General features: G+C 38.2%; 1 protein-coding gene across 6 annotated transcripts in view; it reads right to left on the bottom strand.

The window, feature by feature from the left end:
• The window catches only part of LOC127636708 (protein transport protein Sec31A-like), a 40,395-nt gene extending 28,412 nt beyond the window's left edge, over window positions 1-11,983 (bottom strand). For all 6 annotated transcript variants that reach the window (XM_052117386.1, XM_052117387.1, XM_052117388.1 and 3 more), the window contains exons 1-11: window positions 11,814-11,983; window positions 11,196-11,275; window positions 5,659-5,782; window positions 3,915-4,113; window positions 3,705-3,800; window positions 3,360-3,500; window positions 1,110-1,252; window positions 922-1,021; window positions 608-769; window positions 371-523; window positions 47-277 (exon numbers count right to left, since the gene is read on the bottom strand). In XM_052117386.1, coding sequence (XP_051973346.1) covers window positions 47-277; window positions 371-523; window positions 608-769; window positions 922-1,021; window positions 1,110-1,252; window positions 3,360-3,500; window positions 3,705-3,800; window positions 3,915-4,113; window positions 5,659-5,782; window positions 11,196-11,274 — 1,428 coding nt within the window. In that variant the 5' untranslated portion in view covers window position 11,275; window positions 11,814-11,983. The remainder of the gene's footprint in view (window positions 1-46; window positions 278-370; window positions 524-607; window positions 770-921; window positions 1,022-1,109; window positions 1,253-3,359; window positions 3,501-3,704; window positions 3,801-3,914; window positions 4,114-5,658; window positions 5,783-11,195; window positions 11,276-11,813) is intronic.
• Window positions 11,984-14,776: the final 2,793 nt, after the last annotated feature.

Genomic DNA, 14,776 nt, shown 5'->3' with positions numbered 1-14,776 from the left:
GTGTTACAAGAACAGGATGATTTAGGAAGTGTGAGTTTTTTTTCACCTTCAGAAAAGACCACACAGTTTTCTCAAACTCATTCTGAGCAGCTTCAACCTTTGTCTGGCAGTACTCCAGAAAGTTTCCTGCAGTGAGGGTAGTCTGAAGTTGGTTTGAGCGATCCAGGAAATCCGTTTCAGTCACAACCTGACTAATGTGAACAACATGGGCGGCGGTTTGCTGGGGCTGCTGGGCCGTTGACTTGATGTTGTCCAAAGTGACTAGTTTTCCGCCAAACTGTATGAAATTATTTTGGAACAAGAACAATATGTTTAGTGTGTCTAAAATGTCAAGAAGCGAAGGTAGACTTATTGCAAACTTGCCACTTACAGCAAAAGATGCTCCGACTGGTCTACGAATCCATTTGGGGGGTTTCTTCAGAGGTGTGATGGTACTTTGGGTGGTAGTGTGTTGAGGCAGTTGCAATGGAGGTAGTGTCTTCCCCATGCCAAAAGGATCCATATTTCCAAATGAGCTACTTAACTGGACACCCAAGGAACATCATGAGTAATTGTGAAACGACCAGACTAACGAGTCAATGTGCTTACGTTCAGAGTTCAGTTGTACCTGATCAGCCTGGGCATTAATTGCGTTATCATTGCTTCCTCCCATAATGGAATAGATACTGATGTGTCCATCAAAGGCCGCAGCAGAAAGCACAGCTGGATTTCTTGGGCACCACTGGATATCGAAACACCACTGAGCACTGGTGGGCAGCTCATACAGGACCTGAAATGTACCATGTTTGAAATGAAAGAAGCAAAGGTTTTTATTAGAGAATTTAATTCATTCAAATATTGATTGGAATTGCTACATTTTTGTGTGTACATATAAAACGTCCGTATTACTTAACAGCCATCACAGTTTTCATAAACTCTCACCTCAGCTGTGTTTGGGTTCCAGCACAGTATTCTGTTATCTTTCCCACAGCTCAAGAGCAGCTCTGGATCTGCTACACTCCACGCTATGGCCAGCACACCTCTGATAACACATATGCACACATGAGGATACAGAAATACTCATGGCCAGTGAGGATTTCTGTTGATATACTGATGAAATGTCTGTCTACCTTGTGTGGTTCTCCAGCACTTTGAGAGGAGAGGTGGCAAAGCGCAGGTCCCACATTTGGATGACGGGCATTCGGTCATCTTCAGAAGCCAGAACCAACTGAGTGGCCACCTCTGGGTTCCAGGCCAGACCAGAACAATGCATCTAAACCACAACGCAAACACTCCCATTAAACATCACAAACATCTTTTTGAGCATATAAAATCTTATCTAAATCAATCAGGTAGTCCTGAAAAATCACATGCGCTGTCCCTTTGACATCACATCTCAGATACTACATAAGCAAAGTTATGGTTAGAATTAGGTTTTGGGTTAAGAGTATATTAATGAAATTACTAAAGTGTTTCCGAAAATTGGACACTATTTGCCTTAATTTGCATCTGTAGTTCCAGCTATGGACACTTGGAGGTGCAGTTTGGTGATTCGGAAAGCATACACCAATTTTGGCTGAAAGCATTCAACCTCTTTTTTTTGTGAGATCAGTCTGGATAGTAGCAGATGGTAATATGATACTTTGATATATGACTAATTGACACCCTAACCCTAATTGAAATCAACATCGAGATTTTATGTTCAAATGTATATTAATGTATAAGGGAATGTGTATATTTTAGGTCCTGTGCTTGATTACCATTTCTTTAAATTTTTTCACCATTTCTAATCATCTTTTTGCATTCATTAGTGTGACAAATACATTTTAGTACTAGAAAATATTCCAAATAGTCTCAATTAATAGGTAAAAAAAAACTGAATGCATAATAATTATAAAAGAATGAACAAAAAATATATTTTTTATATCTCCCTTTTCTCCCCAATTTTTTAATGCCCAATTCCCACTAGTTAGTTGGTTCTTGTGGTGGTGTGGTTAGTCACCTCAATCCAGGTGGTGGAGGACAGGTCTCAGTTGCCTCCGCTTCTTAGAAAGTCAATCTGCACATCTTATCACGTGGCTCAATGTGCATGACACCGAGGAGACTCACAGCACGTGGAGGTTCATGCTACTCTCTCTACGATCCACGCACAACTTACCACGCACAATTGAGAGCGAGAACCACTAATCGTGACCACGAGGAGGTTACCCCATGTGACTCTACCCTCCCTAGCAACCGGGCCAATTTGGTTGCTTAGGAGACCTGGTTGGAGTCACTCAGCACATGCCAATTCTATTGAAAACAGTTTTAGATTGCATGTCACACTGTAGGAAAACTTCACAAAAGTATTCCCAAAAGTCAACTTGTGGTGGACCGATATGAGATTTTAATGGCTGATGCCGGTGGTGATATCCAGACAGCAAATTACACGCATACAGTAAACTAATGGGACTAATTTTACAGAAAAGCCCCCAACTAAAAAGAAAAAAAATGCCTTCATTCCACTAGATGGCAGCAAGCACTAGGAAAATGTTTTGCTCTATTACTTTCCATCACAATATACAGAAAGGTAGGTGCTCTAACACAGAAAAGCACTCAGACCATAGACATCCAGTCAATTTTGGATGGCATGCATATTTCCCACTGTTTCATTGAATATCTCGGCCTCTGAATGGACTAGAAGTTCAATCTAGGGGTCACTGAAAAGCTGAGATACTGATTTATAAAATGTCATCATTAATAGTTGGTAACATATTTTGCCATTGATTTTCTTATCATACATTTTCTGATGGACTGTAGTTTTTTTCTGGACATCTGAGATTTAACATTGGATTATTTAAACAAGCAAGCTCACAGACAAGAAAGCAAAGGCTCATTTTAAAGAAAAGCAAAGGCTCATTTTAAAGAATACTGTGGTATTAGGGCAACTAAATTATCGATACAGCCACATTCCTAAGAGATCTTTCATTTGATAGATGACTTGCATTTTTAAGTGCTATGTGAAAAACATTTATATTCATACTTCTACATCACCTCTAGGTGGCGCTCATTTGTGATGCCAAGTTTTTCAGGCTTTATTTTGTTATTTTATGTAACAAATGCAGAAGTAATGGCACTCTATGAAAAGTTACGATTCTAAGCTTTAAAACGGTTCTACATGAGGGACTTCGGTACCCGGGGACTTTTTCAATTCAAGCGTAAACATATTGCTTGCTTCTGGCCACGCCCACAGAGTAGCCCATAGATTTTAAGGGGTTAGAAAAAATGACTTTGTGTTAGTGAAAAATTAGACCAAGGTATTACTTGAGTATTATTTCAAGTTATCAGTTATTTTTCAAAGTTTAATCAAGGCTGTTCAAAAGCAGAATTCTTCCACAAACCCTGTTGCTATGATCGCTGACTTTGATGATTAGGTCGTTTTTTCTCAGATCCCACACTGAGGCTTTTCCGCTGGGACTGGCCGAGGCCAAGATGTGCTGCACCTGTCTGTTCCATGCAACACAGCTGATGTCCTCTAGAGGCTAAAACAACAACAAATACAGTCAACACCAGAAACGGAAAGTTCATTAAGTGAAACTTTGAATGTTTAATACTGTTCATTCAAATCATAGTGATAGCAATTACCACCAATGACATTCAGAAAAACAGATTAAGACATAAGCACCATGCATATACACAATCTGTATCAAAACAACTTTTTTTTGAGTGGTGTATAAGACCTGTACCTGTGTTTTGGGTCCTGGTGTCATCGGGGAGCTGAAGCTGTTCAAATCCCAAATGTAAATTTCTGACTCATTTCCTCCAGATGCCACAAGGTTTGTCTAAAAAGGAAAAGTCTGGTCATTTAAATTTTTCATAACTACTATGATGGAAAAATCATAATTCTTGTACACAGTGACAGAAGTCAAGGATGAAAGCATGGTTTGTGTGATTACCTGAAATGAGTTCAAGTCAAGAGCTCTGACTGGCCCTGTGTGTTTCTCGCTCTGTGAAATGATCACTTCACTGTCACCAGCGATGATTTTAGAGGCATCATAGAGGATGATGTTTCCATTCTCCCCTCCAGCAATGAGAACTCCTGATGGCAAACCCTCGGATTCAATGCCATGAGCGCCCCACACAAGCTTGTGGTATCTGGCGACAGAAGGGTTACAGCATCAGTTTATGTTAAAGGAATAGCTCACCTAAAAATCGAATTTCTATCATTATTTACTAATCCATCCTCAAGTCGTTTCTAACCCAGGCAGTATGACTTTTTTCGTGGAACACAAAAGGAGAAGTTTAGAAGAATCTCATAGCTGCTCTTTTCCATACAAAGAAAGTGAATGGTGACAGACACTGTCAAGCTCCAAAAATGACAAAAAAGCACCATAAGTGTAGTTCATACGATTTATGTACTATATTCCAAGCATTCTGAAGTCATATGATAACTATGTGTGAGAAACAGACCAAAATGTAAGTTACTAATTTCCAAAAAATGTTGTTCTTGCTCAAATAAAAAGAAAAAAAGGGCGTCGATATAAGGGGTGGGTAAAAATATTGTCCCAAGATCGAACTTTTACTCTATGCACAACCCTCCACTAAAATGAGAGTAAGACCCTCACATATACAATTAATTTCATTCTATGTGACTAATAAATTAAATATTTGGTAACTGGCTGGTAATTGTTTAGATTTCACTCGCCAGTGAATGAATTGTGTAGTATTGTGGTGTAGAATTCTGCAGTGAGGTCCTTTTACTGTGTGCAGAGTGTAAAAGTTGTCCCGTGTAATGTTTGTCCAATGACAAGATCCACGCAACCGATTTGTCACTGAATAAGATCTATTATACACTTTGTTCTTTACAGTCGGTTTCAGCCTGTTAAGGGGCCTGGGCATCTCAGCGAGTATTGATGCTGACTACCACCCCTGGAGTCGTGAGTTTGAATCCAGGATGTGCTGAGTGACTCCAGCCAGGTCTCCTAAGCAACCAAATTGGCCTGGTTGCTAGGGAGGGTAGAGTCACATGGGGTAACCTCCTTGTGGTCACGATTAGTGGTTCTTGCTCTCAATGAGGTGCGTGGTAATTTGTGCGTGGATCATGGAGTAGCATGAACCTCCACATGCGTCAACGTGGTGTCATGCACAATGAGCGACGTGATAAGAAGTGTGGATTGACTGTCTCAGAAACAACGGAGACTTGTCCTCCACCACCTGGATTGAGGCGAGTAACCGCGCCACCATGAGGACCTACTAAGTAGTGGGATTTGGGCATAAAATAAAAATGTCAGCCTGTTCCTCTCACGGAGCTATTGAAAGGCTTCAAATAACGAACATGAGCAGTTATACAGACTACTTTTATGATAGTTTTATAATGTTTTTATCTTTTCTGGAGCTTGACAGACCTGGTTGTAATAAACTGTCTTTGTATGGAAAAGATTTGCATTAAAATTGTTCACAACTGTGAAGTGACAAGAGATGAATGAATTACAAATAAATCAATGTTTTCAAATTGCTGTATGTCACACTAAAAGATCCAATAAATAAATACATAAAGCCACAAAGATTCAAGTTGTAGGTCCATATATTTTCTAAAATACAAACCTCTGTACAACGGTACAGGGTAACATTTGTTTGGGTGTCATTTGCATGAGATGCCAGTATAAACTGTTACCATACAGTGAGATCTGATGTCAGTACCTGTGCGGAGAGGAGAAAGAACCACATGATTTCATGGCCAACGTGGGCTCAGCCAGATCCAATTCAAAGATCTCCAGTGATGCATTGGTGCTGAAAGTCGCATCGAGCTGTTGAGCCGAGGTACCTGAACACAGAAACATCCATCAATAAGTTGAATACAAAGATATTAAACCTGGTTTTCCAACTTTTTGACCAATACATTTCAATGACTTTTACATTAACTTTCCAGTCATTTGTGATTGCTGGATAAGCGTTTTTAAAATCATTTTGATACAGATCCATTTGCTTATGAACCATAATAAACTTGTTTGATAAATTCATTGAAAAGAACCAATTCAATAGAATGATTCATTTCAAGTAAAACAAATTGGACATCACTATTATTTTCAAGCTAGTTGCACTCGTATAACATTAAAAAAACATTACATAATGATTAATAGATTGTTATTAGCACATTCGAAGAGGTTGAAATGTTGAGGAAATGTTTAAATTTTTTTACATTCAAATTTGAAAGTACATGAACTATATACAATGGCAAGAATATGAATCCTTTGGAATTAGCTGGTTTTCAACATTAATTGGTCATAAAATGTGATATATTTATCAGTCACAAGTATAGACAAACACAATGTTTTTAAGCTAACAACACACAAACAATTATAATCTTTCATGTCTTTATTGAACACATCCCAATAAACGTTCACAGTGCTGTGGAAAAAGTAAGTGAACCTTTGGATTTAATAACTGGCCATTCCTCCTCTGGTAGCAATAACCTCAACCAAGCATTTCCAGTTGCTGCATATTAGACCTGCACAACGTTCAGAAGGAATTTTGGACCATTCTTCCTTATAGAACCACTTCAGATCAATCATTATTAGGATGTCTGGTGCGAACAGCTTTCTTGAGGTCATTCCACAGCATCTCTATTGGGTTAAGGTCTGGGCCCTGACTGGGCCACTCCAAAAGGTGGATTTTCTTTTTTTAAGACATTCTGTAGTGGATTAATGTTTAGGGTCATTGTCCTGCTGTATCAGCCAACTTTTACTGAGCTTCAGCTGGCACATAGCCACCCTGACAATATCCTGTAGGAGATCCTGTTAAACTTGGGAATTCATATTTCCATCGGTGATGGCAAGCGGTCCAGTCCCCGAGGCAGCAAATTATGATGCACCCTCCACTGTACTTCATCGCTGAGATGATGCTTTCATGTTGGTATGCAGGGCCCTTTTTATGGCATAAGTAATGATCAAGTTCTTCCCAAACAATAAGATTTGAAACAAATTCAAACCTTAGTTTTAGCAGACGACAAAACATTTTCCCAATAACGTTGAGGAGTGTCAAGTTGTTCTTTGGCAAACTTTTGGCACACAGCAATGTTTTTTTTGGCAAGCAGTTGCTTCATTCGTGGTGTCCTGCCATGGACACAATGGTAGTTTAATGTTTTCCGTATAGTAGATCCATGAACAGAGATGTTACCAGTTCCAATGAGTCCTACAAATCATTAGCGGTCACTCAATGGTTCTTTTTTACCTCACTGAGCATTCTGTGGTGTGCCCTTTGAGTCATCTTGGCAGGACGGCCACTTCTAGGGAGAGTAGCCACAGTACATATAAGTCTCCACATATAGACAATATGGCTGAAATGATTAGCTGACGTTATAGACAATGTTGACAAAAAACAATTGTTGACAATTTTCATTGTTGAATAGTTGTTTGATCTCATTTAAAGTAACATGAGATCACATTAAACACCAATGATCACACGCAAGAGCAGCACTGCAGTTCGCACCTGACAGGTGTGGAAGAATACAGCTCACTGTCCAGATGCACTCTGAAAGTTTAGTGATGTAGATCACAAAGTATGAGGGAATTATAATGCAAAAATACAAAATAAGTAAATACAGAAGCACTCTCGTTGTGGAATAAGTGGAGCTGCCGTTCCGCAGAAACAAAACTTCTGCTTTGAACGCCTTTAAAGGAAGTACTCCGGCGTTACATCTTTACTACGAACTCCAAAACTGGCATTTCTCTGTGTAATCAGCACCTCTTCTATGAGTTGCAAGAATTTCCTAATCTAAGGGGGAGAGATTGAAACTGCACCTGTCTGAGGCACAATTTATCGCAGCCCCAATCACCAAGACCAAGGAGATGGTGGTTGATTTTAGGAGGAAAAGGATGAGTGGGTTGAAACTGTTGAGCAATACAAGTACTTGGGTGTTTACTTGAACAACAGACTGGACTGGAGGACCAACACTGATGCGGTGTACAAGAAGGGGATGAGCAGACTCTATTTTTTGCGGAGGCTCAAATCATTCAATGTGTGTACCAAGATGTAGGAGATCTTCTACCAGTCTGTCATTGTGAGTGCCATCTACTGGGCTGTGGTATGTTTTGGGTATAGCATCAGTGCCAGAGATGCCAGCAGGATTAATAAACTCATTCGCAAGGCCGGATCTATCAATGGTCAAAAACTGGAGGTGTTTGAATCAGCAAGGAGCAGAAGGTCACTGAGCAAACCGCTTTTTATCATGGAAAATCCATCCCATCCCCTCTATGAAACACTACTAAGACAGCGTAGCTCATTTTCTAACAGACTTATTCAGCTCCGCTGTCATAATAAACATTAGAGGAAAACGTTCTTAATTTTCACCATAACACTTTATAATAGCTCACCTTTGTGTGACAGGTGAATACACTATTTTACTACCTTCTGTACATACTGTTTTTATTATTATTGGTTTTAAATGTATATATTGCACATATCTTTTATTTGATATTCAGTGTTTGTAATGTGGATCTGCAATCTGCTTTTCTTATTAATGTTATTCTTAATTTTTTCTCCCAATTTGGAATGCCCAATTCCCACTACTTTGTAGGTCCTCGCGGTGGTGCGGTTACCTCAATCCAGGCGGTTTAGGAAAAGTCTCAGTTGCCTCCGATTCGGAGACTGTCAATCCATGCATCCCATCATGTGGTTCGCTGTGCATGACACCATGAAACTCACAGTATGTGGAGGCTCATGCTATTCTCCATGACTGAGAGCAAGATCCCCTAATTACGACCACGAGGTGGTTACCCCATGTGACTCAATTTGGTTGCTTAGGAGACCTGGTATTATTGTTATTCTTAATCTGTTGGATAAGCTACTGTAACATAACAATTTCCCACATGGGATCAATAAAGTATATTAAATCTAATTGCGGGGGTGCTCGTCCCTCAAGTGTGCATGCTGAATGCAGCTAGATTATAACATGATGGCTCACGACTTATTGAATCTTAATATATGTGTCACTGTGTGTTTCTTATAGTAAAGAAATGTGTCAATATAAGAGAGAGCTTGTTTTTTGTGAGTTAAAGATGGATTGTGAACAGAAAGGTGAGAGAGGGTAGTCTTCGCCCCATTTTACACTGCAAAAAAATATGTATTTGTTTGGCCTGCTTTCCAATATAAATATCTAAAACTCCTTTAAAACAACATACATTTTCTTTAGCAGCTATACTGCAGTTTGTTATCTGAGAAAGTTGAATATAATATTAAAATATCATAAAATCCTTAAAAAATATGACATTCACCTGAGAAGCAGCATATAAGATATTTAGACTTGCTTTAGAGAATAGATCTTGAATACAATATATTATATTTTGTCTTTACTGCATTCACAGAAGTATAACCAAGTGAAAAAATACACTTATATACAAAATACACTTATATTTAAGATACATTCTCTTAAAGATCTTGTGTCACTTCTCAAGTCAATGTATCTTGTTTTAAGGATTTTTAGACAATTTTAAATGGAAAACAAGACAAAAACATTTGATAACATTAGGATTTTTTGCAGTTAATTTCTTTAATGAATGAAACTTATACAACAAAAGCTTTTTGCCCTTTAATTCAGTGAATGTCATTTAGATGTATTTTTAAAAGATGAGTTTGTACTCTATATTGTTTGTAAGCACATTTGATACAACATTTTAAGTCAGGACACAAGCTGAATAATTGGTTAAGAGCTAATGATTAATCCTTGTAACAATCGCCAAATAGTCGAATAATTGTTAGATTATCAAAATAATAGTTAGATGGTCAACTTGTCTATCTGTGGACAGATGAATATCTAAGCTCTTCAAGATAACTTTGTAACCCTTTCCATCATTATGCAAAGCAACAATTCTTTTGAAATCTCTTTTGCGAGGCATGTTCCAAGTCAGCAGATGCTTCTTAAGAATAGCAAACTCAAAATGTTTGGGTGCTTTTTATAAGTCAAAGTAGCTCTATCCCACACCTCCATTCCAGTTTCATTAATTGAATGCCAGGTTTGCAAACTCCTGACTCTAATGACTCAGTTTTTGGGGTCAGTGTTCACTTACTTTATTCCATAGTACTGTGAATGTTTAATGGTATGTGTTCAATAAAAACATGACTAATTAAATATTTTTGTGTGCTGTTGGCTTAAGCACCTTGTGTTTGTCTATTCTTGTGAATTTAATGAAGATATATTATATTAATATTAATGCAGAAAACCAGCCAATTCCAAAGGCTTTACACTGCCACTGTATATATAGTTCATGTTATATTTAAGGAATGGCCGTGTTCAACACAAGTGAAGCTGAATCAACAGAATTTGTGGGATATTCTTGATTACCATGAAAAACAATTGTAGTTACAGTAAGGCACTTACAACAGAGGTGAATGGGGCCATTACATTAACATTAATATATACACGATTTCAAAAGTATAGCCACAAGATGTACATTTTATACATGTTAACATGATAAAGTCACAAACTAACCTTATCAGTACAAAGTTATAGCCAATATCAGGATTACAGGGGTTTGTTTTCATGACTACAGTGTTGTTATTCGACACACCTTTACACCGATAAGTTATTTTGTCACACTAAATTCATGTTAACATGTATAATGTTTACATCTTGTGGCTACACTTTTAAAACAATGTGTATTTTTATGTTTATCGACTGGCCCCATTCACTTCTAGGGAGGGTAGTGTCACATGAGGTAACCTCCTCGTGGTCGTGATTAGTGGTTCTCACTCTCAATGGGGCGTGTGGTGAGTTGTGCATGGATCACAGAGAATAGCATGAGCCTCCACATGCTGTGAGTCTCCGCGGTATCATGTACAGCGAGCCACGTCATATAATGTGCGGATCGACTATCTCAGAAGCAACTGAGACTTGTCCTCCACAACCCGGATTGAGGTGAGTAACCGCACCACCACGAGGACCTAGTAAGTAGTGGGAATTGGGCATTCCAAATTGGGGATAAAAGAGGATAAAAATTAAAAGAGAAAAAAATGCTGTTAATTGAGCTTAACTTGTACTGAATCCGGAACATTCCTTTAAGCATTAGTTATACAATGTTTATTAATGACTTAATATTGTACTAAAACATAGAAACAAACATGTTTATCTCTTGACTTGATGGGTTGATACAAGTCACATTTCTCAATTCTACTGGACCAGATGATTGGAATACTTGTGCAATGTCTGGAGGCATTAGTGCAGCAAATAACCAGTTAGTTACCTGCTGCTAGATATACAGGGTGTTGCTGCACTGGACTCCATGCTTGAATGGCTGTTCGGTTGATTTCTTTTAGCTTCATCCTATGACACAAAAACACCACAGAGTTATTATTGACTCCATACATGTGTTATGAGCTATGATTACATGAACAGCTTCAAATATGTATTTGAAGACAATTAAAAATGCAGTTATATAGAGATTAACTGAGAGAACCTCCTTAAGATAAAGGCATTAATAACTCATAACCCTAATCAAACATTTTATTATGTCATTGCAGCACAGTAACCAAGTGACTCTGACATATTCAGGAAGCAGCGAGCTTGGAAAGCCAATAAATTCAATAATATCCTCATGATAAATCATTTAAGACATCATATAATACAATCACAATCTAGTTTCAGGCTGTTCTGCAGTTACTTAACAGGCAATCGATTCATTTCTTATTATAATACATTGCAATGCATTAGAAGAAACAGCGGGTAACAATCAATTTATTGAACTAAATGCGCATTTGTGATATCTATATACTTACTTTGCATTTAAAACAGATAATACTGTAGCAGAGTGGCTAATGCAGCAATCCAAAAAGGGATTTTCATAGTTTTTAAAAGTGTTTACCTTAACTTTTCGTGCTTCCACCACTCAAGCAATGTCTCGTCCACGCATAAACTCGTGTGTTAAGTGAATTAACGATATAACTTTATAAAATCCGTGTTTGTGTTGGAGGTTTGTCCCGGCTGCGGATAGACTGATTCCACGTCTCCACTGATGTACATCAACGTGGCACAGTCAAGTCCGCCCACCGCCGTGACGACTTCCGTCAACACCTCCCTCCCCCTCAGGCGACGAATTCCGGCGGAAAAACTAGACGTTTAAGTGTTTAGTTGCTATGGTGTTTGCGTGTGTCTGTGTTTGTGCTGGTCAAATCGCAATTAGTGATGCTAAGAGCAGCTTCAGAATGTTTATTTGTGGGTTGTAATGTAATTTTTTTACTTGTACGTGTGTTTTCATTTATGAAATCCTTTTGACATACATGTGGACATATTAGTACATTAACTAACATTACTGTACATTAATATCAGTGTACACTCCCTAACAAAAAAATAATGGTATAGTCAGATGGCAATGCCCCGGTACTTTGATATACAGTATATTATGGTAAATAATGAACTGAATAATAACCATATTCAGAAACCATATTTTTTCCATTGTACTTCAGGTGACCTCATAGAACACCATGCTATTCACATGGTACATGTCCCAAAACAAGGTAGAACAATAGTGCATGTTCATAGAGCATTTCATAACACCATAATTCCATAAATATGCCAACCTCACATTCACTAACATTAATGACAATGTGGTAGCGGGTGGCAACATAGCTCAACAAAGTGAAAATAAGAAGTGGAAATTGACGTCAGTTTGTAGGCAAATCCACAAGGCTAATTCGCTATTGGCTCCCTCAGGAATTTCCTATAGGTCTTTATAATGGCAGTTTTATATATATATATATATATAAAATTTATTTTAGCCCCCTTTCTCCCTAATTTTGCATGTCCAATTTCCACTATTTACTAGGTTCTCGTGGTGGCGCGGTTACTCGCCTCAATCCGGGTGGTGGAGGACAAGTCTTAGTCACTTCCGCTTCAATCCACGCATCTTATCACATCGCACGCTGTGCACGACACCGTGAACTCACAGCATATGGAGGCTCATCCTATTCTCTGCGATCCACGTACAATTTACCACGCACCCCATTGAGAGTGAGAACCATTAATCACGACCACAAGGAGCTTACCCCAAGTGACTCTACCCTCCCTAGCAACCGGGCCAATTTGGTTGCTTAGGAGACCTGGCTGGAGTCACTCAGCACACCCTGGATTGGAACTTGCGACTCTAGGGGTGGTAGTCAGCATCAATACTCGCTGAGCTACCCAGGTCCCTATTAATGGCAGTTTTAGATTTATTCTTAAAATGATGTCTGTGGTTAACTCTTGAAGATACTATGATGTTTTTTTTTTTTCTATGATTTGCTCTTGCATTAGCAAATTCAAAAAAACTAGTTTGACAGAACTGCTAAGTGCTCCATTGACTAAATTAAAACTAAATTAAACTAAGTTAGCTATTTGAGATTTCTTGTTGTAGGTATGTACCATTTCTGTGTCAAGTTACTCTGCCTACACCTTTAGAAGCTTCAACAATATTATTTCTTCTCTCAGAGTACATCTGGACTAGAGACTGTCAGCCTGCATTGCTCTATTCATTGCTAAAATAGAAAATAGAAATATAAAGTTGAACACAGGGGTTGAGACACCCCTGTATCTAGGCAACTGTGCAATGTTTTTGTCATGTGACATTATTTAAGGAAGTGCTGATCATAGCTGTCTGCAATTGAGAGGAGCGCAAAGGAAAAGTGGTGAGCGGTTTATACTTGGTGGCACTTACCACAAAATGTGTACACTTTAGTGTCTCATTACTTTTTTTAAAGCATTACAGAGGCACAAATCCAATGTTTTTAGATTTGTGAGAACTATTAGATATGTTAAAGCTACACAATGTAACTTTTGTTTGTTAAAAAATAACAAAAACCTTTTAATGAGTGAGTGCAACAAAAATCCATCTCCAAAACAATGTCTTTACCCAGATACACTTTGATAAACCTGTAATAATGATTTTTTTATTTTAATTCGCTCGTGCGTGCTGACGTCGTACACAGAGAAAATAATTACGGCTACTGTAGTGCGTGTATGGTGTGGGATTAGCGTGAAGGTGAATGTTTGTTATCACAACGAACAAGAAAAATTGACCATGGATCATTCAAAATGGCAAACCTCTGGGGAATCACTGGTTGTAAAAACAAAGAAACCCAGAATAAAGCAGAGTCTACAAGCAAAAAGGGAAAGCAACAAAGTCCGTAATAAGTCAAGTCAAGTCAAGTAAAGTCAAGTTTATTTGTGTAGCACCTTTCACAACACACATCGTTTCAAAGCAGCTTTACAGAAGATCAGCATTAATAGACGATAAAAATGTTATGTCTATAAAGTCGATGAATCATCATTGTGCAATTTAGATAAAATACGATTCTTAATCGTGTTTAAAAATAATTAAATAATAATTGTATTAATAACCCCAGTGAGCAAGCTGTAGGCGACTGTGGCAAGGAACACAAAACTCCATAAGATGTAGATTAATGGAGAAAAATAACCTTGGGAGAAACCAGACTCACTGTGGGGGCCAGTTCCCCTCTGGCTAACATTATGAATGTAATGTAAATATTACTTGTGTATAGTTAAAATCATGGTTTAAAATTATTAAACTAAGGGTTAAGGGTCAGTGTTTAAACATCGATTGTGTTTGAACTGTAAGATTAATGACCACAGTCTTTGAAGTCCATCTTGATTAATTGCAGGAGTTCACATAGATGCAATTGTCCTTGTTAATTGGCTGATGAATGCTTTTGTTGGCAATCCATCAATAGACCGAGGGTATGCAGGTTGGAGTTGGCATCAGTTCATCCTCTGAAGTCCATCATAATAGGCTGAAGTGATATATGGCTGGCACCGGCTGAATTTAGTCATCAT

Source organism: Xyrauchen texanus, chromosome 44 (assembly GCF_025860055.1).
Source record: "Xyrauchen texanus isolate HMW12.3.18 chromosome 44, RBS_HiC_50CHRs, whole genome shotgun sequence".
Classification (NCBI taxonomy): domain Eukaryota; kingdom Metazoa; phylum Chordata; class Actinopteri; order Cypriniformes; family Catostomidae; genus Xyrauchen; species Xyrauchen texanus.
This window is presented reverse-complemented; position numbering and strand designations above follow the sequence as displayed.